This window comes from Plodia interpunctella, chromosome Z, assembly GCF_027563975.2.
Source record: "Plodia interpunctella isolate USDA-ARS_2022_Savannah chromosome Z, ilPloInte3.2, whole genome shotgun sequence".
In the NCBI taxonomy this organism is placed as follows: Eukaryota; Metazoa; Arthropoda; class Insecta; order Lepidoptera; family Pyralidae; genus Plodia; species Plodia interpunctella.
In genome coordinates, this window is record NC_071324.2 from 808,193 (window position 1) to 832,523 (window position 24,331).

Consider the following 24,331-nt stretch of genomic DNA (forward strand, 5'->3'; position numbering starts at 1 on the left):
TCGTAATTAATGACCTCGAGTTATTATTTCGCGGTTGTAAAACTTTAATTAGTAATGTCTATTTCGTACTTTAGTTTGAATCAAATTCGAAATGTTTGTCTTTGCATGTAGAATCAGTGAGCACGTCGCCATGGCACGAGGCGCCGGGGCGCAGTCCCCCGACGCCCCCCGGGAGCGTGTGGCAGCCGGCGCCCCCGTTCCAGTGTCTGCAGGCGCTCGGGGCCGCCCCCAAGCCCCAGGCCGAGGCTGCGAGGTACCACTCGCTGGGTAGGCCCCCGACCGTCGCTGCAGCTTCGGTAATAAACAATATTTTATAGCAGCTTTTTTATTTTGTTTGATGTTACTCTTATAATCTTCTGATATCTTCCACTAACGAAATACCTCTAAATGCCTCTGCTTATTAAATCTATACTTAAAATATGAAGCAAGTTTTAACCATTTATTTATGTACACAACGCAACAGTGTAAATATAAAACTTACACAGAATAAACAATAAAGGTACAACTTTTTTTCTTAGCTTCAATGACTGCGTCAATGCATTTTCTCAAAACATGAAACATTTTTTCATATTTGTTAGCCGGCCCCGTTAGCCTCATCTATGACTGCGGGGTCGACCTTGCCCCGCGTGCACCGCTCCGTGTCCATGGGCCAGGAAAGTGGGCGGGACCTGGCCCACGCGGGCCGCCAACCGCTCGCGGCCCGGCCCCCCGACAAACAGGACAGTCTGGCCGGTAAACAGAAATTTGTTATATATTTCTATAACTTTTTCATATAAACATTCAAACAATTACAACTAAATCTTCACAAATCAGTCACAATCACGCTTCGTCAAAAATACTCAGAGTTTCATTAGTATAATCAAAAACAAAATCACAAAAATTAATCGATATCTTTTACGAATTAAACTCAGATAAGTTTTATGAATGTATAAATCGCTAACATAATAGTGTGACATTTATTTTTGTTTTTTTGGGAACATATACGAGTATATGCTAAACTACCCCCAGTTTTAAGACAATGGAGACAAAGCGGTAATCAAAATTGTTTCACATAATTATAACATATCGATACAGGGGCTGGGTCGTCTCTGCTAGCGCAGCCAAGTGCGGCTCTACAGAAGCTAGTTGGCTGTGGATCCTTACAGTCCGAGGCATGCGCAGTGTCAGCTTTCGAGCCCTCCCGAGTGGACCCCGAAGCCCTGATGAAGTCTCCCGTCCTCACCTTTGTGCTAGCGAGGAGGGACTTGCACTCTTACAGGCAGAAAATGGATGCTGCTGTCAGAATAAATACTGTCAGACAGTACGCTTTTGAGGTTAGTTTTTATATTTGTTTTTAATTCTGTGATATTTTTGTAAATGACCTTTCTAATACGGCTTGATTAATTATCAATGATTTATCTAATGAAAAAAAATATTTAAAAAATTTAAATCATTAGTATTGTTGTTAATATTTAACACGAACACAAAGAAAACTGAAATTCTCAAAGAATTAACTTTGTCTTCAGTGTTGTCACATTTCTCGCTTTTAGCAAAAATAATATATGGTGTATCGCTTGCGTATTTACTATGTGTAATTTTGATATTTGCGTGCCTCGGCCAGGCTCTGAACTGGCTCCTCCGCTCAGCGACGCAGCCGACGTGCGTCCATGACGTCATGTGGTGGTTCTGTACGGCTCTAGACAAGTACGCGCGAATCGTACCGCCGCCACTCGAGGCTAAACAGGTCAGTATTCTTGTTCTGACGGCCTTTTCGGCTAAGACATTGTGTGTAATTAGTTTTATTGTGATAATTATCACGTATATATGCTAACTACACTATCCAGCTATAGGGATAATAATGTTTGCTTACAATGATCAGCTTGTTTTTTGCTAATAAATTATGAAAAATGTAGATGCTGTGATCGCCAGGGCATATTAGCTGATATTTTTAAATTAATATGACTGAATTTGTTATTATATAGTTATTAAACCGCCGTTACAACTTTTTAGAACGCCCCAAATAAGCCTCCAGGGCCGGGCACAGCTTCGGCCAGTGCCATTTGTCCCGGGGGCCGGGCGTCCAGGGGATCCCGGGCAGCATTCCATGCGTTCCTAGGTTCGGTCTCCGCGCTGGCTCCATCCCTGCCGCCCGCCAGCGCCGCGGGGCTGCAAGCTGTGCGGTGCTGGGCACTGCATTACTCGCCCGACGATAGAGCTTTCTTGCATAGGTATGTGCTTAGTTTTAAGGTATGTTCAATAAATTTTCTGGAGTCAGTACACCGTCCTTATATGAAAAACAGTGGTACAAATTATATACAAGATAAACAGGGGGAAAAGTGATCTCAAAATTTCTGTTGCATTCATTATATTATATGAGTTTACGGCTATGGTGACTAACAAATTAATTTATTGATTTAATGAGTAACTGAAGTTAATATAAGTTATACTAACTGAGCGGTTGGGAACTGTTAACGCTGCCAAGGTCGCAAGTGTTCAGTGTCATCAGCCGCATCCTCTCGCACTCGGATGACGCCTACGACGACGCAGCGCTTGCGCTGCATGATAGCTACCACAGCTTTCATTCTAAGGTATGTTTCAGGCTCGGATTTAACACATACCGTGTGCATTTTTTGTGTAAGTGGCAATACTCAACGGAGCCCATGTCGTTCTGTCGACCATGGTTAGGTACCTATTCGAAGTTTCGACATAAAACAGTATAAATAATCTAAAAGGAAGGAGATAGGTCTCAAAATTTTCAAGTATTTACTTTCAAGCTTGGTTTGCTTTTATTGATAATACAAATAAAACATCCGTATAAGGACCATAAGGAAAAAATAATAATCTTTGAAAATTTTTATGTTTATGCTTAAAATATTTATAACTATATATATATATTTTTCAACCAAACGTTGTTTAAACTGGTTAAGTAATAAACTCATTTTTTATCCATTCTATGGTGTCCCACTACTGGGTCCTTAGTCACAATGATCAATATGATATCGGACTAAATGTGGTCATGATATACCAGGAGACATACGCGTGGGTCTGCCCAGATGTGACCGGCTGGTGCGACATCTCCGTCTCCTCGCGTCAAGGCATGGCCGGCGCGCTCACAGATGGCAGCACTGAGACGTTCTGGGAGTCTGGCGACGAGGACAGGAATAAAGCCAAGTGGATCCAGGTGGCCTATAACGGTGGAACTGTTGAAGATCGACCCCATGTCGTCTGCGTTCACATCGACAATACTAGAGACACTGTGGTATGTATATTATGTATTATTTATTGTTTATATCTTTAGACATGGTTTATATTGACGTGAGGTGACTGCCAGTAATCTGCTTATTTGTTGCCAATGTAAAGTATGTCTACAGCGAACGCTTGAAAGCTCACTTTTCAATGAACGTTAACTTGCCGGGTAGAAGTGCTATGACTCTAACCGCTGAAATAGTTGCAGCCGTATTTCGAGAATTAGCATTGGCTTTAACTTTAAATTTAATGTCAAGTTTTGTGTAAGTTTACTTACATCGTACTAGCTGTTAAACCCGCGTGTCGTCTGCGTAGAATTATTACTTCTGACAGCATAATTATATGTTTACGATATTAATTTTGCAATACACGTATAGAATATTGTCGTTTGTAGAGTTTATTATGTTATGACCAAAAGTTATATTGTGACAAATTTGTGACAGACTCTGTAAGATATAATATTATAGTATGGATTTAACTGTGCATATTTAATGCTTAAGTGAGATTGTTGATTTTTTGCTGATATTTTTATGTAATTTCCGAAATGAGACCGATTCTCATAATCACGTACAACTTATTTAGTAATCTTTTTTTGTATACTTTTTCTTTAATAGCCAGTTGAAGAATAATCCTGATTGAAGCGGTTTGAGCGAAGCTAAGGAGCGAAGCGAATTACATCTTCACAAGACGTTCTTCAAACAAGGCAGTTTACATCAATATATGTTTGGAAAACCTTTTTTGTAAAACGTCCTGTGAAGGTTTCTCTGTGCGCCATGTCATGAACCATGGAACAACCTGCTGCCACGGGATACAGGTCGAATCCGAATACGACATGTAAAGCGCACTTATTGTTGAAATTGTGGCTGGGTGCATTGCATACAATATGCGCTATGATTCCATACAGTCCTGTATACGTATTCGGCATGTGTCTATAATACTTCGGAGCTTGTGAATGATCAGCAAGTACGCCACTACCCCATTGGCGGGGGCCCTAGGGGGAACCAATTCGTCCGAACCTCCCCCTGGAATCAATTTTTTATACCTACCCTTAATAATGGGAGAGGGCCAGATGTGACTGACGGGGCCGAATCAGGGCAATTATTTTATATATTTTTCTCCAATGTCTCGCGTTCGGCAAGTTGATCTTGGAGGGACTTATATAGACTGACGTCAAATGTTCAGGTCAGGTCGGTGGTCAATGCTACTTTTTAAACGCTGTCAGATAGACTCAATATTTTGGCAACATCCAAACGTGGCCTTCGAGTCTCTAGGGGGGGGGCTCTCTGCCCCGAAAGGGATATAGTCTGTTTTTATTAAAAAAAAAATTTGCCCCGATTTCAGCTTTGTCTGTCACATCTGGCACTCTTCTATTATTGCGTATATGTCTAAAAAATTGATTCCAGGATGATGTTCGTACGCATTTGTTTCCTCTAGGGACCTCTCCGAGACTACAACTGAAGGCAAGCAGTCACCGCAGTCTATGCGAAGAGGTTCTCCGATGGATACCAAGTTTCTTGGCTCTTAACTTGGAGCACTGCATGGTCTACCTTCTTATCATTAGTAGATACCCTGCAGCGCCTAGGTTGGGATCCAAGTAAGAACTCATCGCCCGAAGACAAGCAACAATGAAGAAAAATTATTTGAAGAAACTTATATTTTTAACTTAACGTGACAAATAGACATATAATTAAAAATATGAATGACTCACGTGTAATTATCGACGGAGATATCGACTATAGTTTCAATTTCTGTAGGAGTTCACTGCAAATCCGTGTGATTCAGTATATAATTTTAATTACAATATATTTTTTTATAATATATTATTTAATTGAATGTAAATTATCGCAATTGATCAATTTTCACTTAAATTATTTACATTTTTACAACATAAAAGTATACTTGTATAAAAATAGAACAAGATTTATTAATCTAGATAAGATGACTCTGGATTCACCGTCATACGGACTCCCAAAATGAAAGAATTAGTAAGTAGTTGAGGTTAGTTGCCAATTCTTTTATTTTGGGACTAATATCGATTTTAGTCGGCACATGCCTTAGCCATAGTGTTTTTCAGAACAAAACGTTGCTGATCTCGTTCCTGTACGCGGGAGGGTCCAGTGAGATGTTCCACATGCAGGACATTGAGGTGGACCCCAAGGCTGCCACGTGGCTCTGCTACACGTTACCAAGTACGTCACCTTTACTTAACTGTCGTTTAAATCAATATGTGCTGTGTCTCTTGAGGAGTATTTATTTTTTATTAGCCTATTGATTTATTTATTTTTTAATAAGCTATTAAAAAAATAAATACTCAAAAAAATCATGGGCCGCCTTCCCTTCCTTTTTTCACAAATATCAGTTGACCTGTTGCCATCCTTGTAACCTTCGATATTGCCCGCCATCTCATTCCCCTCTGCACTTTCGCTCTTCTGGCATAGGCCAGTTCTGGCAGCGTGTAGCGAACGTGACCATGAAAAATACTCAATTTATAAATTCCCTTCGTAACTGGTTGTTACGTGGTAGATACGAGTTGTTGATGTTGAATTCCACACCAGGGCTAACAAGTCCGTCAGTGCGAGTGCGCTGCGAGCTGCGCGGGCCGGAGCCGGCCGTGCGCGTGCGCCAAGTGCGCGTGCTGGCGGCGCCCGCGCCCGCTCCTCCCGCCCCCGCCGGCCCCGCACACGTCCTTCACCGGCTGGCCGAGGGCGACACGCTGCGGGTGTTCCGGCTGCTGACATCGCAGGTGACCTCCCTTATTTATTTATTTAAAGGTTGACTAGCGGCCCGTCTCGGCTTTGCTCGGGTGAAACCATAATAAATTATACACAATAAACCTTCCCCAGAAATCTATTTAAAAAACCCGCATCAAAATCAGTTACATAGTTAAAGTTCTATGGGTATTTACATTCAGACAGACAACGGAAGCGACTTTGTATTTATACTATGTAGTGATATATTAATTTGACGAAGCGAGTGAGACATGTCAGCATCGTGGTAAGTGGAAATCCCTAGTCTCTACCTACCGCCATGGGAGATAGGCGTGATTATAATGTATGTGACACTGATAATACAATACTCAACAGTTGAAACCAGAGAGTTATTCAGTAATAGACACCATTTTCACTTATTATACTATTTACAGATATTCGGGAAACTATTAGAATGGGAGCAACGCAGCGGAAGCGAGTCAGGGGCTGAAGCTGCAGGGGGGGAGGAACCCGCGGCTGACGACAGCGACCTCCGCGAACACGTGGTCGGGATCCTGTTCGCGGGACACAAGCTCACGTCTCTGCAGCGCCAGGTGGGCTCACAGTCTGGTAGATGTAAGGTTTTGGAGTACAAGAGTATAGAGGCGGTGGTTTTAAACTTTAAGCCATTTTCGATCAGTAGAACTCGGCGACCGGACCTCGATCAATATAGGGGACTGCATCGTAGGTTAGTTTGGTTGTTGGTTTCTCCAAATAAGAATAAAAAGATAATTATTGCGTTATGTAAATATGGAGTTTTTAGCATTAGAACACAAAAGCAGAAATTAATTAACGTAGATCTTAGCGAGAATATTAATCTTTGGGTTTCTCGCCTCCGGTGCGGTTCAATCTTATCCTGTTGAAGAGTTTGCTGTTCAAGAATTTCTAGGCAGGTAATAAGGGGAAATTATGATGATTCAAAAGAAATATTATTATTATTATTTAGGCCTTTTTGAATAAAAATATATACACGTAGGTGATGTCCCACATCGTGCTGGCCATCGGCTGCGAGGCGGGACGCGTGCGCGATGACTGGGAGACGGCGCTGCTGTGCGCGGACGCCGAGCGGGCGAGCGAGCGCGCTTCCGAGCGAGCGAGCGAAGCGGTGCTCCACGCGCAGGACAACTACTGCTTTGAAATGCTTTCTCTGGTCAGTCTTTATTTGAAATTAATGAGTGACGTACATAATCTTAAGTTGAACATAGAATATTGAATTTGAATGGACAACAATTTTGACAATTCGCTCCAGCTACTGGCTCTAAGCGGCAGTGCGGTGGGGCGAGCGCACTTGGCCCAGCAGACCGAGCTGCTCGCCGATCTACTGGCGCTGCTCCACACCGGCAGCGAGCGAGTGCAACGACAAGTAAGTGTGGCTAATTGGCTACTAGAAAAGTACATCGATTCCTATAAATCAAATTTTTTCCTAGCGCTAATACTATGTCACGTGACAAATGATGTCATCAAACAATACTCTAAGCGCGCATCTAGGTCATAGACCATAGAGCAAGGTTGCAACCAATGAAAAAGCGGAATTTTGGCAACCTAGTTGTTTCACAAATAAATATCTAATGTCAAAGCTGAGAGTTTACAAGTTTGTTTATCGTGTTATCGTGTTTAGCGTAAATTTCCCACGGAAACAGTTATTTTCCCGGGGTGAAAAGTACTCTACATTCTACTCCATACATATTGCTTCTCGAGAAAAATTAGTTACTAACTGTCGATAACAAATTTTGGAGTATATTTTGGAATCCAGGAGCTACAAAGAATCCTATTTGAAGTACAAAACATAGTTTTATTTCGACGATAGTTTAAATAAGTGTAGCAAATGGTCCACAGGTAATATCGCTTCTTCGTCGCATCATAAGTGAAATACCGCCGCAGAAAATGTTTGCGGCTATCAACTGCAAAAATGACCCTAATACCAGGTGAGTGCCATTTCGATAAGTTTGTACAATGTGCTTCTTCGAATTTGGGTAATGAATTGGAAATACAAGGAATATATTTTTGTCGAACGTCGTTTTCTGATATATTTTATCTTAGTTTTGTTTGCTATATGGATAATGTGACTAAATTAAACTATCTAAACCTTTCTTACGATGATTTCATTTCATTTGACTCCTGAATTTCGGAGTTTTAAATACGTAGATTAGTGGTCTAGTCAACTAAAATTTTCGGTGAGAAAAGTGCCAAAAAGTATCTTCCCTTATCTGGATTTTCTTAGACCCGATGTGTTCTCCATCTAGACGAGATACCAGAGTTAAATTTACGTTTTTGTTTCACCGTTTGCTGATAAAATAACTGATAGTTTATATGTCAAGACAAAACGTTAAAATTATGTTTCACAAGTGTTAGATAGAGTTAACTGGTCACACAGGCATAACAGTCACTTCAGGCATATTAGTCTAGCAGTTAGATTATCTGTCACATTACAATATCATATTTTATTTGAAGTGGTTCCTTAGGATTGTATGTCCATTCCAGGGTCACGTTACTAGATCACCTCGTAGCCTACCTCGGCAAGGCGATAACTATCCAAGTGAAGCTGAAGGGCATCAGCCAAGCTGGGCAGACGACCTCGGCCACCATGGCGTCCAGCATAGCGTCCTCCCTTCCCAACACCTGGTTCATGAGGGGGGAGACCACGAACAAACATGCGCAGTTGGTCGCCAAACTGCTATCCGATATGGCTGAGGTAAACATTGAGAATTCGATCGTCAAAATAATCCTAGTAGCACTTTCATGAGCCCTTCAGGCCGACTATACATTATCGTGATAAAGTTTATCAAACTTTGACAGAAACATTGCTGGTTTTTCATGGCGGTAAATAAAAGCTCTCATACAAATTACGCAACGTTCGGGTGTTCGCGTCGTCTGACTTCGGCGGCATATGTTGTACGGTGGCATATGTTTAAGTGTAACACCAAGTGCCAGTAATGTCATGACCTATCTCGAGTGGTGAGCTATGTTATATAGCGGCACGACTGCTCATCAAACGAGATTAAATTAATTATCTATTCTTAACGCCTGAATATTGCTGAGGTAAATATTTAGATTTATGTGCTCAATATTTCTGAAAGTAGATAGTATTCTGTTTTGTATTTTTTCTTAATTCCATAATACTATATATATTTATTTACCCTCTCATCTCCAGGACAAGTTGTCTCGAGGCTGGGGCCCAGAGACACGGGCCGCGCTGGCCAACTATGTGGCCCAGGTGGGCCAGCTCAGCGAGGAGTCCCGCCAGCCGGCCAGGTGTTTGGCCTCTTCTGATATGTGGCTCGCGTTGGCCGCGCTTTGCATCTGCGAGCAGGCCTACGTTGATGTGTGAGTTAATAATTATCTATACAAAAGTTATGTGGTTGAATAATTTATTAAAAAAAAAAATCTATCGTCGCTTCTAACATCCTAAACCGCGAAGTAAAGTAAATAAACAATATTTCTATTTTTTTTTTAATTTTTTTTTTTTTTTTTTAATATATTAGGACAAATCACACAGATTGAGCTAGCCCCAAAGTAAGTTCGAGACTTGTGTTATGGGATACTAACTCAACGATACTATATTTTATAACAAATACATATTATAGATAAACATCCAAGACCCGGGCCAATCAGAAAAAGATCATTTTCCATCATGACCCGACCGGGGATCGAACCCGGGACCTCTCGGTTCAGTGGCAAGAACCTTACCACTGCACCACCGAGGTCGTCTATTACATATTATATACAATAATACAATATAGTAAATAATATTTTCGAGTAGTTGTATTTTAATGGTAATGTCTTCACACAACCTATTTTCTTTTCTGTACTTTAGCCGAAAAAGACCATGATACATTAAAAAATACGCTTCGTGGTCTTTTGTCTCCACCTGCATTTACAAATAAATATATTTAATTTTAGGGTAAACGGCGCAGTAGACGGTCGCGATTCTCGGCGGGAAGTGCCGGAAGTGCGTCCGTTCTGCTCCAACCACGACGACGGCGCCACCATCGCTGTGGTGGAATGCCGAACTTGCGGCGCTTTGTGCGCAGAGTGCGACCGCTTCCTGCACCTCAACAGGAACGCCAGGACGCATCAGCGACAGGTATACTAACTAAACTGGAGGTTATATCTTTTTATCGCAAATTTCTTTTGTCCTTCTTCTTGACCATTTTCTCCACTTTTTGAGGTCGATACATTACGTTAATTCCTTTCATTTTGTTCCGTTACTATTTTACTCAGCAATATATTCCTGTTTCATTTTGTCGTCTCGGTTCGGTCTTTTTCGGTTTTCAACTGTGAATCTACTCATTTTTGTGGATTTTAGTTTAGCTTTAGTTGAATCAATATTTTAATATTTTACAATGACATTAGAAATAAAGGTTCCGAAGTTCTTGAAGAATCTTGGTATCCTTATTCCATTTATTTCAATCGTATTTTATGATATTAACAAATTTTTTATATTAAGAAAAGGAGACTAAACAAACTTTAGTTTATAACTTAACTTTTAACTTTTTCATGAATAGAGGTCTAATCAATAATTTGTGTGCAGGTGTGCAAAGAGGAGGAGAGCGCGATCCGCATCGACATCCACGAGGGCTGCGGGCGCGCGAAGCTGTTCTGGCTGCTGCTGCTGGTGGACCGGCGCACGCTGAAGGGCCTGGCGGAGTTCCGTGCGCTGGAGGAGGCCGACCCGCTGGCGGTGGCGGCGGGCGGCGGCGTCGCCGGCGTCTGCCGCTTCTGCGGAACCCGCGCCACTACTGGCCTGCTGGCTATTGGCAACGTCTGCGCTGATCAGCAGTGCCAGGTATCGCTGGTCGCCCTCTTTTATTTGACTGTTTTTTGGTTCAACCACACACACACATAGGCACTCATATCTTTCTTGACGACATTAAACCAGCATTTATTATTTTTGCCCTTTCTAAATCGAAATCAAATAATTTATTCAGAATTTGTTTCTGAAACACGAAAAAGGTATTTGATTTGACTTGGCTATTGTCTGTGGTGACGCCAATGCCTCCCTAACCTACATCCCGCTCACTCAGGAGCATGGTCGCACGGCGTGCAACCGCGTGCTGAGCTGCGGGCACGCGTGCGGCGGCGTGCGCTGCGAGCCCACGTGCCTGCCGTGTCTGTTCGGCTGCGCCGGCGCGGACCTGAGGCAGGACGCCGACGACATGTGCATGATCTGCTTCACCGACCCGCTGCAGGCAGCGCCCTCTATACAGGTAATGAGCTTGACACCGAACAGAATCAGCATCGTCAGAACTTTACCAGTAGATGCGCTTAGACAAAATTGGTGAATACTTTGTATTGGTACCACGCAGGGGCGTTGAGTAACATTTTCGTATTCTATTTTATAACTATTCTTGTGATAGTGCAATAATCAAATTTCTTACCTGAAAAAGGTTTTCCACTCTAAATCAACATCCAAACACACAACTGCACACACTCAGTTCGAACATAACGAATATAGATAGAAAATAATCAAAATAAACGTAGAATAATTAACGATAACTAACGAAAACCAAATCTTTTTATTAAACCGAATATAATCTATTATTTTCTATTTTTGACTGAGTAATTTGAATCAGAATATTAAATTTAATGATGTGAGATTTACCGACAATAGAATTTCAACTATAGCTTGACTTAAAGTAATATAAGTGTATAGCTACTTTTAAGATGCTAACTGAATATTTGTGTAACCAGCTAAAATGCGGCCACGTGTTCCACCTGCACTGCTGCAAGAAGGTCCTCGCCAACAAGTGGATCGGACCCAGGATCACCTTCTCCTTCGCGCAGTGTCCTATATGCAAGGTGACCTACTAACACACTCTCTCCCATTTGAGCGTATTCCTCTAAAGTTGTATGCATTTTTGTCTGTGACGTCTCGAAGCTTCGCCAAAATGTACATAATTCTTTTTAAATTCCTCTGTGGTTTTACGGCCGGATGTCTGATCACACGAGCTGTCAAATTCGGGTGAAGAGTTGCTGTTTCTTTGCAGATATCCTATAAATTGCGTTATTTCAAAATAATAAATCGTATCGTTGCTTTAATATCCCATAACGCAAGTTTCGGACTTACTTAGTGGCTAACTCAGTCTGTTTGATGTGTCCTCCTAAAGGTGTCAGAAAAGAAAATTGTAATCGATAGAAACGGAAACGTGACACTAAACACATGGAAAGACTTATATACTTTCATTGTGTCAGAAAAGCGTATTATTTATTGCGGCTTGACATGTCGAATATACTTCTATTCCACTATTATATCCTTGTTTCAAACCAATAAAATATGCAGGAGGATATGGACCATTGGACCTTAGAAGAACTGCTACATCCAATCAAGCGTCTGTACGACGAAGTGAAGCGGAAGGCTCTCATGAGATTGGAGTATGAGGGCGTCGCGGCGCCGACCTCCGCTACCAAGCGACTGCCGCAAGATTTGGCGGTGTACGCTATGGAGAGATACGCTTATTATGTGTGCCATAAGTGTGAGAAGGTGAGTCCCGCTTACTCATATTTTTGTCATTTATATGATTCTGTCTCTTTCGTGTACCTTTTCCTAGACAGTAGCAGCAGTCGTAAAAAGTGGATCCGACGTGGTCTCCCATAGTGTTCCATACAACACCACACCACGGCGAGTGTCGATATTTCACGGCATATAGAGAAGAAGCCGCGAGAAAATCAAAAAGACAAAATCTGGCAACAGAAGCGGAGATCGACATCTTTCTGTTGTTTCTGTTCAACTTTTCACTATCCCCGCTTGAAGTATAAGTACCACATTTTAATAAGTTAAGTACACTTGAAAAGGATATTTTCTAATTGACATTGAATAGGCGCATGTTGTATCAAGAATAAAGAGAGAGAGCAATGGAAGCAACTCCACCAACTCCTCAATCTTAGATGATGTTGATATCGATGTTGATGTTGTATCAACATCGCTTTGTGCACCAGGCATACTTCGGCGGGTTGGCCCGCTGCGAAGCGGAGACGAGTGGCTACTGGGAGCCGACGGAGCTGGTGTGCGGCGGCTGCAGCGACGTCGCCGGCGCACGCACCTGCCCCAAGCACGGCGCCGACTTCCTAGAGTACAAGTGTCGCTACTGCTGCTCCGTAAGTTCCCCTTCTTCACCAGCTAACTGATTAAACTGAGGCGGTGGTGGCCCATCGGTTAAGACCGTCAGCCTGTGTTCGTTTCACATGAGTTTGTTATACCAATCTGACTCGTCTATAGACTTTTCATCGACCACTTGTTTCATTATCATCGTGCATTCGTTGGCGGTATGTAAGTCATGTCAGATGCCTTTAGGCGACTTAAGTAAATTCTGACATCAGTGTTAGCAATAACACACAAAAAGAAGCTAGCTCATTTCCGACCTTGAGTATGTTTTTTGTTTAAACTTTTCATCCATTATTTGATGATGATGACGATTATATTCACGTATGTAATTAGCGAGAAAAAGGACTGTTATTTCAACATTTATCCTCACTAGTTCCATTTTTGCCCGCTAGGTGGCGGTGTTCTTCTGTTTCGGCACGTCGCACTTCTGCAACGCTTGCCACGACGATTTCCAACGGGTGACCAACATCCCGCGACATTTACTTCCGCAATGCCCGGCTGGTGAGTTCAAATTAAAATCTCTTTATTTTCTTCACAATACACAGATTGATATTATAATAACAATAAGAGTTTTATATAAATACACACACACACACACACACATATATAGTAATATATGTTTAAATCTCACTTTTATTTGCTTTCAAATTTTCCGCTCAATCGTATATTATAATGTTGATCCAGATTTAATTAATAAATTCACTAATTTAATTATGATTCTGAAATTTGTCATAAAATTATGTAAAAAAAGAAAACTTGTATTGCCAATAGCATACCAAGCTATATAAATTCATTACAAATTCACCGCTATTTCCGCTGCAGTCGACTGTATTTCTCTTAAATCTCAACAGACCTACAAAATATCAGTCTGTGTATCTGAACATATGATTGTCCCTTTAGGTCCCAAAGGCGAGCAACTACCGGGGTCCGCAGAAGAATGTCCCCTCCACATCCAACACCCGCCCACGGGGGAAGAGTTCGCGCTTGGCTGCGGTGTCTGTCGGCACACACAGGGTTTCTAAACGAACATTGTATACGAGGGTTATCGCTTTTCGCTCACTAGGTGGCGCCAGCGGCGAGTGAGATCCTGTTCACTATAGGTGTCATTTTATAAAAGCCAACATAAATATGCCTTGGACCTTACTATACTAGCGCCTCCAGCGGAGGATTCAATCGCGTTAGCCTTCATTGCATCGATACTATCTACTAGTCACGCCGGTTTTCAGTTTGGAATCTATCGACAAACATTTCGCCAATTGATTGCCAGTCTTTGCTTATCCTTGCGGGAAACAGACGCGGGACACTTATTGATAAAATTAATATTTCATCAAACAATGGAACAAATAGAAACAGTTTAGTAATCACCAATTCCGGATAATAAGTAACTGCGCCTGTTTCCCGCAAGGATAAGCAAGATGTTATTATAATCTGACAGTTTAACACCCATAGGTACAGTCATCATAGGCCTGTAATGATTGGCCAGTTAGTCCTACCCAACACTTGTGAAATACAGTTGTCATGTTATATATACTATATGTTACATTAGACTATCCGATAATTTATCTTCAAGCGGTGAAACAGACCTAGTTTTAGTGGACATATCACTAAATCCTAATGTCATCATTGTTTCGCGACAGACGTAAGATTCCAACGGTACACCAGTACTACAACTGAAAATTCAATTGAAAAAGTTCCGTATTGCTGTTATGAATAGGCTTGTTGACAATTTTTTTTCATACCTGACCTAGGTATGAAAACAAATTGTTAATAAACCCAAGCGGCCATCACCAAAAGAAACACCAAACACAAGATAATTCATTCGGCTGCGATGGTTCAGTCCGGTTAATTTCGCTATTAGCTGTATATGACTTTCGTATTAGACTTTTATATATTAATATAATACCAAAGGAAAATCTGTTACAAAGGTCGCCTGCGTGGGTACCTCACACTCATCTATTTCAAGCGCCAAACAGCAGTGCTTGCATTGTTGTGTTTCGGTTTGAAGGGTGAGAGAGACAGTTTAATAACAGAATACTATTGCATAAGACCCTAAGTCACGAAGTAAGCAATGCGTGTACCAATGACACCCAGGTGTTGCATTTGTTGTGTTCATTGGCTGTTGTGACCCCTTACCATCAGGTGGGCCACGTGCCTGTTTGTTTACTTAGTAGTATATTAAAAAAAACTTCCATCATCAAAAATAAAATCACTATCAATCAATAATATGGTTAGACTAACATGTCAACTTCATGTGAATATGGCTACTCAAATCTACTCTACTCGTGATGTAGTGAATTTTAACGGCATTTGTAGTGTAGTGGACATCAAATCGAGGTCTTATTTCTGTGCTTGGATTCAGGTGAAAAGGTTTACATTTTTGTGTGTTATCATGGCTAATGTAATATACTTTATTACGTGTAATATTATGTTTATCTCAGTATTTTGAGGTTGGGTTGCGTAACCATCGGACCGTGGCAATGGTGCCGATTAAACGCGTTGATTTGTTTATTTATTAGGGAATCGACTTTTATTACAGAAAATAACATGAAAATTTCTATGTTCAACTTATAATAATAGATATACAATAGGTGATATATATAATTATAATTAACGATTACGTAACATTGATAGTCAGTCGTTACAGATATCACTCATAGTTAAATAAAAAAATTAAAAAAGTATGGATGAACAGGTAAGATGGCCTGTACGTTCCTGTCTCATGAAATCGCGGCAGCATTTAAATTTTAGAGGAAGGATAATATGAAGTTTACTCGACAGAAACTTTGTGTTGTTCGGAGGTTCTCTACGAGGTAAATGACGTTGACATTGGACTTGTGAAGTTCGCCAATTGTTTTGTTGTCTTTTTACATGTAAATATAAATTAATAATATCAATTTTCTTGCCCGTTATTGAAAAAAAAATCCTATACATTTCCCGTTTTAATTGTTATATTGAAGAAAATAACTTTTATGCGTGCATTTTCCAAAGTCCAAACGCTGTTTCATCAGCGGTAGATGCGATGGTAGGTAAGGTTGAAACATGGGCTAAATAGTTTGACAATCTAAAAAAGTTCTCCATAGTTTCTCAAGGTATACAGCATATGGTGCAATCATCGACCAAGGTCCACAATTACCCTTAATATAACTCAAATCGTAAAACTATTTAACAATGTATTGGAATTATGCGATTAATTACTTTCTACTGAAATTATGAACTCGACAAAATCTGACGACGATAATGTACTATGTCAATAAACAGGCTAACGTTTCTACAAAAATTACTATTACAACATCGGTTCGAATTCAGGTGCCGAGCGGTTGATGACTGCACCGCGCAGATCGTGTAAAGGCCGGCGCGGGTTTATACCACACGGCACCTACGTGCTTAGTAATAACCCCTCGCAGGTCCCCTATATTGTTTGTATTAAATACGAACAGAATAGAATATCTTTAGTTAGGGGCAGTGCCCCCTGCCGTGCCCCCAGATTAGAAACCAAAGATATTATATTGAAATGGCCAATCTATTTATTTAAAACCTTTAAGTATTATTAAATATTGATATGATAATAACTTGCGTAATAACTTAAGAAGGTCCCTTAAGTAGGGACTAAATAAATTGATCGACTTGGTATTACATGAATCCTACCTTTTTACGGTTAAAAGCTGAGCTGAATGACGCAGCAATTAAGCAGCGTGTTTTTGATGGCATAAGTTAGACTCAACACAAAAATATGCATAAACTTAAGCGCGTGTCCGGCCACGCACCGCTTAGGGTTCCGTAGTTTACTACAACAACCAAACATTCCTCCTACGCGACAGGCAATGGGTATTTATAAACCGATATTTCGTTTTTCACAATATTACGATTATTTAAGGAGTGTGGTTTCCAACTTAGAATAGGACCTCTCCGTATTTTCTTTGGATGTCGTAAGAGGTGACTAAATTCTAAAAAGCCTTGACAGCTTTGATTTCAACAGTATTGACGAAAACGGTTGACGTTATGCAGACGGCTGTTGGTAAATACACAGACGAGAATATTAATTCATTTATTTATTTTTTATTGGCTTGGATCTGTCACAGAACTTTGAATGCAACCCGAAAAATGTAAAGATTGAGAGAAATTGTAAATATATATTCATTTTGATAACTTAATTTTCTTTTCATTTAGTACTTACGCCCACAAAACATATTACAAAACAAGCGAGGAAACCTGCAAATTTTATGTGGTAAAGGAAAAAATCAAAGCCGATGGCAATCCCACTTGTAAAAATAATCACGTACTTTACGAGCAAGCTAAGCGAACAAGTCGTATCATCTCATACGGAACTTTTCATTTAATTTTTGAGATAATCACCGTTTGCAATGTCGCAAATCCCGTGTTACTGTGTATTAGTACAGGAAGGATATTTTTACACAAATGTTTCTTGCGAACGTGTTTTCTTCTTATAAAAAGTAGAAAATGTATTTTTAACATACTACATTTTTACTTGCCATTGCAATACGGTGGATATAATGGAACTGTAAATTTTTATCGATAAACTCTCAATGTTGCCAGCTAAAGAGGCACAACATCCTCATTTATTAGTAGACTGACTATAATTAGCAATTGTCACCTTTGTGACGCCTATCCACCGTTACTGTACTGGATCAGTCGTCGGATTTACGAGTTTGTATTTGCTTTTATATCCTAATTGCAGTTTTCCGTTGTCTATGGTGGCAACGGCTATTGAGTTTTGTGGGGTTATTATCTTGAGAATCTTGGAGAACTTCGTTTGATCGCCGAGCTCCATAGCCTGTGTTTCAACCATCTACCATCTGATTTTGCCGCGGAATCACAGCGTTGGACTCCTGTTCGGGTATTTGTCTCATTATCTCAGTACGAATTTTAAACTTTCGCGTTACATTAAGCAATTAATTTTATAGAGTCGCACGGTGACCACGGGTTGTTGTAACACGACCCGAAATGTCCGAAATATAAAAACGTACCTATTTCGGTTATATTAAGGAAATGTATAGGCTTAATTCTATTTTTCATGAAAATTTGTTTAACAACTTTGGAAGTTCAATGTTCACATCACTTTCTATTTCAACATTTGCGACTTTATATAATGTACTTTAGAATATGATTATTTAGATCGCTAAACTTAATGATTTAGATATACATATTTTCAGCACAATTTTATGGTCAAGTGCATGTGATCGTTCCTTAGTAATTTAGATGTTGTCGTGATTAAACGACACAACATGCTTGAAGTTTTCCCTGTACATCCATCAGCGAGCAAGGAGCGGACAACAGCATCTTTTCGCTCAAGTCAAGCTCACCTGCACGCGGTGCCCGCCGCTTTCAACGCCATGCCCACACTCGCCGGGTGTGGGCATGGCGTTGAAAGCAAACTAATGTGTTTCTATCTCTCTTTTTATACTGCTACATTAAGAAACACATAGTAGTTATTTGCTTAGTGTGGACGTAGTGTAACTGACGAGGCTCTGGCGACCAACATCTAACATCCTGGATCAGTTAGGTGGGTTATTGCAGTCCAAATCAACCAATGACGTATCTATCAAACACGGTCCCAAGTGCCCGACCACTTCAGCTGACCTGGCGACGACGGCGCTAGGTTTAGGGGCTCTCGTAATACTTTCTAGCAGGTTTTACCTATACACGAACAGATTCACACAACAACAGTGAAGGAGACATTTGAGTGGAAAACTTTCATATTTTTGGTGTGTCTCTAATCTGTCACTAACGTAAACAGAGATGCATAACATTTAAATTTTCCGTATCACGATCGTCTATTGTTTTGTACATCTTAAATTTTGAATTGTGTTCAAAATTTCCATGCTCTGTTCTGTCTGTAATAATAGAAGTTGATTCAACACGGGCTTCGCGGTGACTGATTTTTAAGTGCATGATTGCCTTCCACAAATAGAATATGTCATTATTTTATGAATTTACTCTGACTAGATTTTAAGAAGCGATTAACATTGATTGATTAATACCTCGAGAACTAAGAGGTCGTACTCCTGATACATCATCGATGACAAAATGAGGATTGATTAACATCAGCACGTCGTGTGATATGGCTGCTTAAATCTATTTGAGGACGTGCACGCCAAGTGGTATATACCAACGGTGCTTGTTTGTTCTAGTTATTGCATGGTATATTTAGTTCGATGTGCTTGTGACTATCTGACCCGCGGCATTGACAGGCTTATCGTGGGAACGTCGGTCTTTTTATTTGTAGTGTCACTATAGTGACGACGACGGCGTTAGACAATTGCTCATCAACAAAATCATTTATGTATCTCATAAAGCATTGATGGTTAAGGTAATGTTTTCGGGATGAGAATTCAATGACGAATAGTTTACTGTACACTCTTGAACTATATTTCGGATTTGTAATTATCTGCTTTGTATTATGGATTTGGCATCAGATAGAATGCCTTGGAAGGAAGAAAATATCCGCTACGACGCAAGGGGACGAAAAGTATTCGCACAACAACATGCGAATTTGCTTCATCAAAGTTTGAATGTTGGACCATTCGAGGTAGTTATTTAGGCCACCAAATAAGTGACGTTGTTTTGAGATGCGCAAATGGCAATGGAAACGATCAAACTGTGGAAGTGACGATCAGCACGATGACATATGTACATGGGCAGGATATGTAGCGGGTATGAACATCGAACGCTAGAAAGGAAGTTTAGAGAGACTTACCATAAGAAGAGGTCATTCAGCAGAGAAAAGAAGAAGAATATCAGGAAGAAAGAAATCAAGAAAATTCGTTGATTTGGTACAATATGAACAAATATTTAAATTAAACAAAAATTTAAGCATTATCGGTAACGACTGAAGGAGTTATGGACGAAACTGAAGTACGTTTATTTCCGAAGACGGATGAAACAAGCGCAGTGACAGTAACGACGTGTGATTTATCGGCATCAAAATTAAGAACACTGATGAAGCCTCGACATATTACGGATTGACTATTCACGCCCCATGACTTATGGCTGCTCAATTCAATTTAAGTAGTTCAATAACGGCAGTCTTTGAACGACCCTGGGTTCGATGGTTTGAGGTCCTGGGTTCGATGTTTATTAGCGGGCAATTAATGTGAACTATATTTGTGTGATCTCACGACATAATGTGTTTGATCACAAGTATTCCTATGTTTTCACTGCAAATATTATGCTATTTTTTGTCACAGCTGTTTGTTCTGGGTGTGTTTAGTTCACGTGTATAACCATCGGACCCGCACAGTGGTGATGCTAACTGTGGGAACGTTGGTCTGTTTTTTTTTTGTTATAGTAGTGTCACTATAGTTTACAACAACATTTTCAGGGCTCTGTTCCGGCTCCCACGCTACTGTAGTGCATCGGGTATGTTTGCCGATGCCAGCGTGGATGACTTTTACGCATTAATGCGAAAAAAGGTTGCCTCGCTGGTAAACAGGGTGCGATGGAGCTCGAACCGAGTCCTGAGGATGGTGGGTGATCGTCTCGATTCAGCCCTGGTTGGCAGGTTCATTAAGCTGCACGTGACAAGGTAACAGTGAGCCTATCTGTCCAGGATAAACCTCTTGTGTTTATTATACCTACTAACATAGTCTATAAGTCTTATTGTTACTAACAAACTATGGATCTATGGTCTGAAAATAAATGATTTTTATTTTTTTATTTTTATTTATTTATTTTTATAGTGACATCAAACGAGTCAAATTCCATTTAAAAAATACGGCACTCATCACGTGTCTTGTGCAATTTTATACCCGAGCGTCCCAGCTCAAACGCAGGTACTAACGCAGCGTGCTGCGTGACCTGAGACACATGATTGTAATAATAACACTTCAATGAGAGACTACATTTTAATTTACATGTTTATATTTTGAACATTCTAAACTAGTCAAATTGACAGTATTATGATCTAAACAATCTTAAACGTGATACGGGCTAATTTCATCGATATAAATCATTATAGACCCCATATACATGTCCGAACATTGTATTTCGTATTATCTTATATAATTTTTGTATTATGCGCAATATCGTTGTAAAAACGACTGAATTGTAATTAACCGAATCGTATTTTCGGAGTATATAAGAGTTATGTAATTATTTAATGTGTTAGATAGGTTTGACTCTGGAAAATAATATATTTTAACTGAAAAAGTTAAATTAGTAAAAATTAAATTCTAAACAAGGGAAAATAACTTAGTTCCTCAAATTACTTACACGATTTGACATAAGACCTACGCTCACTAGCGTCATCTGAGATCACAGATTACATGCTTCTGGTATGCTGACTGGCTAGACATAGCCACGCATTTATGATGTTAAATGGTTGCTTACGCGTTGACAGTATATTTGGGTAACACAGGTAAATGACAAAACTTTTGATTACGTCTAATTTTCAAATCAATTGGTTAAAAGCACACGGTTATTATATCGAAATTATTTGCAGTGCCGCTTTGGCCTGTATGCAATACAATATAAAATTTCACATTTACCTACGTTTCTGATTACCCAGTTTAAATATACAGGTATAGGTAGGGTCGTTTGTAAAATATTAAACCTTAAAGGCAATTTCACGTGCATTTCAAAACGTAGGTATTTTCATGCAAGGGTTTATATTTTACCGTCAACCTTGATATAACTGTAGCAAAAAGTTAGTCCACGTTTCAGTGTTGTTGACATAAATATTAAAGTTAACCATAACTCCGCGGATAAGAAAAACTAGATATTTTTGGATTCAAAACTGTCGATTGATACTTATACATAAGTGTGTTAAAATCACGATCGCGTGTATTAATTTGGATAAATTTAAAAACTTTATTGTTCAAATTTGTCTAAATGGAGGCAGCAGAGGCCTCTTTCAGAATTGCTCATATATTCTCAAGAGTTTTGATATGATTTATATTTCGACTATCATTTGTAATGTCAATATAGTTGCGACTAAACTTTTTCAATTGTTTAGTAGGTCATTACTCCCAACACTTTGTAAGTGTATTTTCTATTTTTTTCTATAGATTTTAAACTCCTATATGACACTAACCCTGAGACCCTTCTTCGCCTCCTATAGATTTCTTCCTAGCGAATTAGGTACATTTAAACTTGTCGTGTCATGTGGATCTTCCGTCCTTTTTACTATTTTTCCTTTCCCTCCTCTAATTTTCTTCCAAGCGAACTAGTAATATTTCACAAATATATCATGTTATGTGGGCCTTTCCTCCCTTTTCTATTTTTCCTTTCCCTCCTCTAAATGTCTTTTTAGCGAATTAGGCAGGTACATTTCACGAAATTGTCATGTGTTGACATCTTTCTTTGCCTTTTCCGATTTTTTTCAATCTTATACGTTCTATTCTTTTTCTTGTGTTGTTCTCTCGCCATATCAGCTTTATTCAAGCTTTTAGCTAATCGAGGCTTCCCAATAACGGTATTATTATTTTTATTTGAAGAAGTAATTCTGGGAGAGGTTGTGTTTTCTTCCAAATTTGCTAAGGAACAGAGTGCCTCAAACATTTGTTTTGGCGATACGTTATCATAGTGATAGGAGGGAGATTGACTGGAAAATTAAGAAGCTAAGTTAGTTGTACGACATTGGTCAATTGAGAGATTCTCCCTTAGGGCCAGGGGTCGTAACTCTTGTAACGTGCCAGCTATTTTAAACTTTACGATTCATTTCGCAGAGTTCATTTAGCTTGTACATTGTCAGACCCTTGGTATTGATCGCTTGATAGTTTCGGTTGAGGCATGGACGCGCTCTTCAGTGTTCTCGCTTTCTGAAACTGCGTATAAATATCAGGTTGCAAGCTAGTTGATAAATAAGTAAGATTTTCTGATTGTTAACCTGCAAAACTAATTGATATCGAGTAAAAATTAATGACGTCAGGATAACATTTTGATCGGTATGTACAAATAAAAAAGTCACCAAATAAAAAAATAGTATCGAAAAATGTGATGTTGGTTGAAAATCAAATGTTAATTTGCATATATTTGCTTGCTGTGCCTGATGAAATTTCTCCGCGGTTTCCAGTTCAATTAGATGTCATGTTTAATCATATATCAACATTTATATCTACAGTAAAATATCAGTTTGTCCGTCTTGCCACTTGCTGTACCCTGCTTCACGGTCGCAAGACTCGATTCCCTCGATGTTATAACAAATAGTGTATTTTCGTGAATATATTCTATCAGAAGCATTACCTTCGTGAATTAATAATGCTAAAAAGAATTATGGGATATACATAGAAATGTCATTTTTAATTCTTCTCTGAGAGAGTGTCGCTGTTGTTTAATAAATTTAATAAGAAAATTTATTTATAATAATAATTCTAATGTTTGACCAGGTCAAGCTACATTGTCTTTGTATATTTTTCATTGAATTGGTAGGTACTCCCATGATATTTTCATCTGCACGTCATGGGAGTAGGCTGTCATAATGATTAAAAAAATTGTGCTTCAAAAATGGGGCTTCTTAAGACAATGGTTCTGGTAGAATAGAAATTAATGTGGAAACAATTGATGTGTCCAGTAGCATACTCCGACTCTTCGAGCTATATTCTATCACAGGGACTTACTATAAGCATATCTTAAAAACGTAACTTTTCGAAACGGTCTCTTCAAAAATTGAAATATTATTTTATCACTGGTTTATTGAAACAAAAATCTTACATAAACTTTATTTTGGATCATGTGTTATCTCACTGAAAACCTCTTAAACCCTTAATAATCAGTAGTCTATGTAATTTTATGACCATACAATAAGTAGGGGCTACGTTTTAAACCAGATATATTGAGTAAAACATGCATGGTGTATGTTTTACACCGCGAACAATATGTGAATCAGTTTCTTACTTTTGGTAGTGGTTTGTCATTATATTTTCAAAAAAATGTAAATCCTTAAGGAAGGACATAAAGTTCTTGATAAAATCTCAAGTTTCTCAAAATCTTCTGTCGCCTGCCTAGATCTAGTCGTACAAGAAAATGTTTGTAACTTTGCTGTTACATTTTTGTAGGCGACACTTTCGCATTTGATGATCATATTGTTATTATTGATTTGGGATTCTTAATGTGAATATTGTGGTTATTTATGTTGACTAATCACTACTAACGTCGACCCACCTGTTTTAACTTTTGGCTCTATTTTAATTTTATCTTTGTTCACCAAAGAGATAAATTACAAAAATCACACAAAGACGGTGTTTCTTTTCCAGAAAATAATGCCCTTGTGTTTTACGTGTATTGTTGTGGCGTAGTTTGT

At 39.4% G+C, this 24,331-nt stretch overlaps 1 protein-coding gene across 2 annotated transcripts in view; it reads left to right on the forward strand.

The window, feature by feature from the left end:
* The window catches only part of hiw (highwire), a 116,380-nt gene extending 101,257 nt beyond the window's left edge, over positions 1-15,123 (forward strand). For both annotated transcript variants that reach the window (XM_053768751.1, XM_053768752.1), the window contains exons 53-75: positions 112-296; positions 579-732; positions 1,075-1,313; positions 1,601-1,723; positions 1,990-2,207; positions 2,462-2,567; positions 3,008-3,238; positions 5,300-5,414; positions 5,781-5,968; positions 6,368-6,526; positions 6,949-7,122; positions 7,222-7,335; positions 7,809-7,897; positions 8,454-8,664; positions 9,124-9,296; positions 9,873-10,056; positions 10,504-10,758; positions 10,997-11,179; positions 11,664-11,771; positions 12,253-12,453; positions 12,909-13,067; positions 13,467-13,575; positions 13,975-15,123. In XM_053768751.1, the coding sequence (XP_053624726.1) occupies positions 112-296; positions 579-732; positions 1,075-1,313; positions 1,601-1,723; positions 1,990-2,207; positions 2,462-2,567; positions 3,008-3,238; positions 5,300-5,414; positions 5,781-5,968; positions 6,368-6,526; positions 6,949-7,122; positions 7,222-7,335; positions 7,809-7,897; positions 8,454-8,664; positions 9,124-9,296; positions 9,873-10,056; positions 10,504-10,758; positions 10,997-11,179; positions 11,664-11,771; positions 12,253-12,453; positions 12,909-13,067; positions 13,467-13,575; positions 13,975-14,096 (3,800 nt within the window). In that variant the 3' untranslated portion in view covers positions 14,097-15,123. The remainder of the gene's footprint in view (positions 1-111; positions 297-578; positions 733-1,074; positions 1,314-1,600; positions 1,724-1,989; positions 2,208-2,461; positions 2,568-3,007; positions 3,239-5,299; positions 5,415-5,780; positions 5,969-6,367; positions 6,527-6,948; positions 7,123-7,221; positions 7,336-7,808; positions 7,898-8,453; positions 8,665-9,123; positions 9,297-9,872; positions 10,057-10,503; positions 10,759-10,996; positions 11,180-11,663; positions 11,772-12,252; positions 12,454-12,908; positions 13,068-13,466; positions 13,576-13,974) is intronic.
* The last annotated feature ends 9,208 nt before the right edge of the window (positions 15,124-24,331 follow it).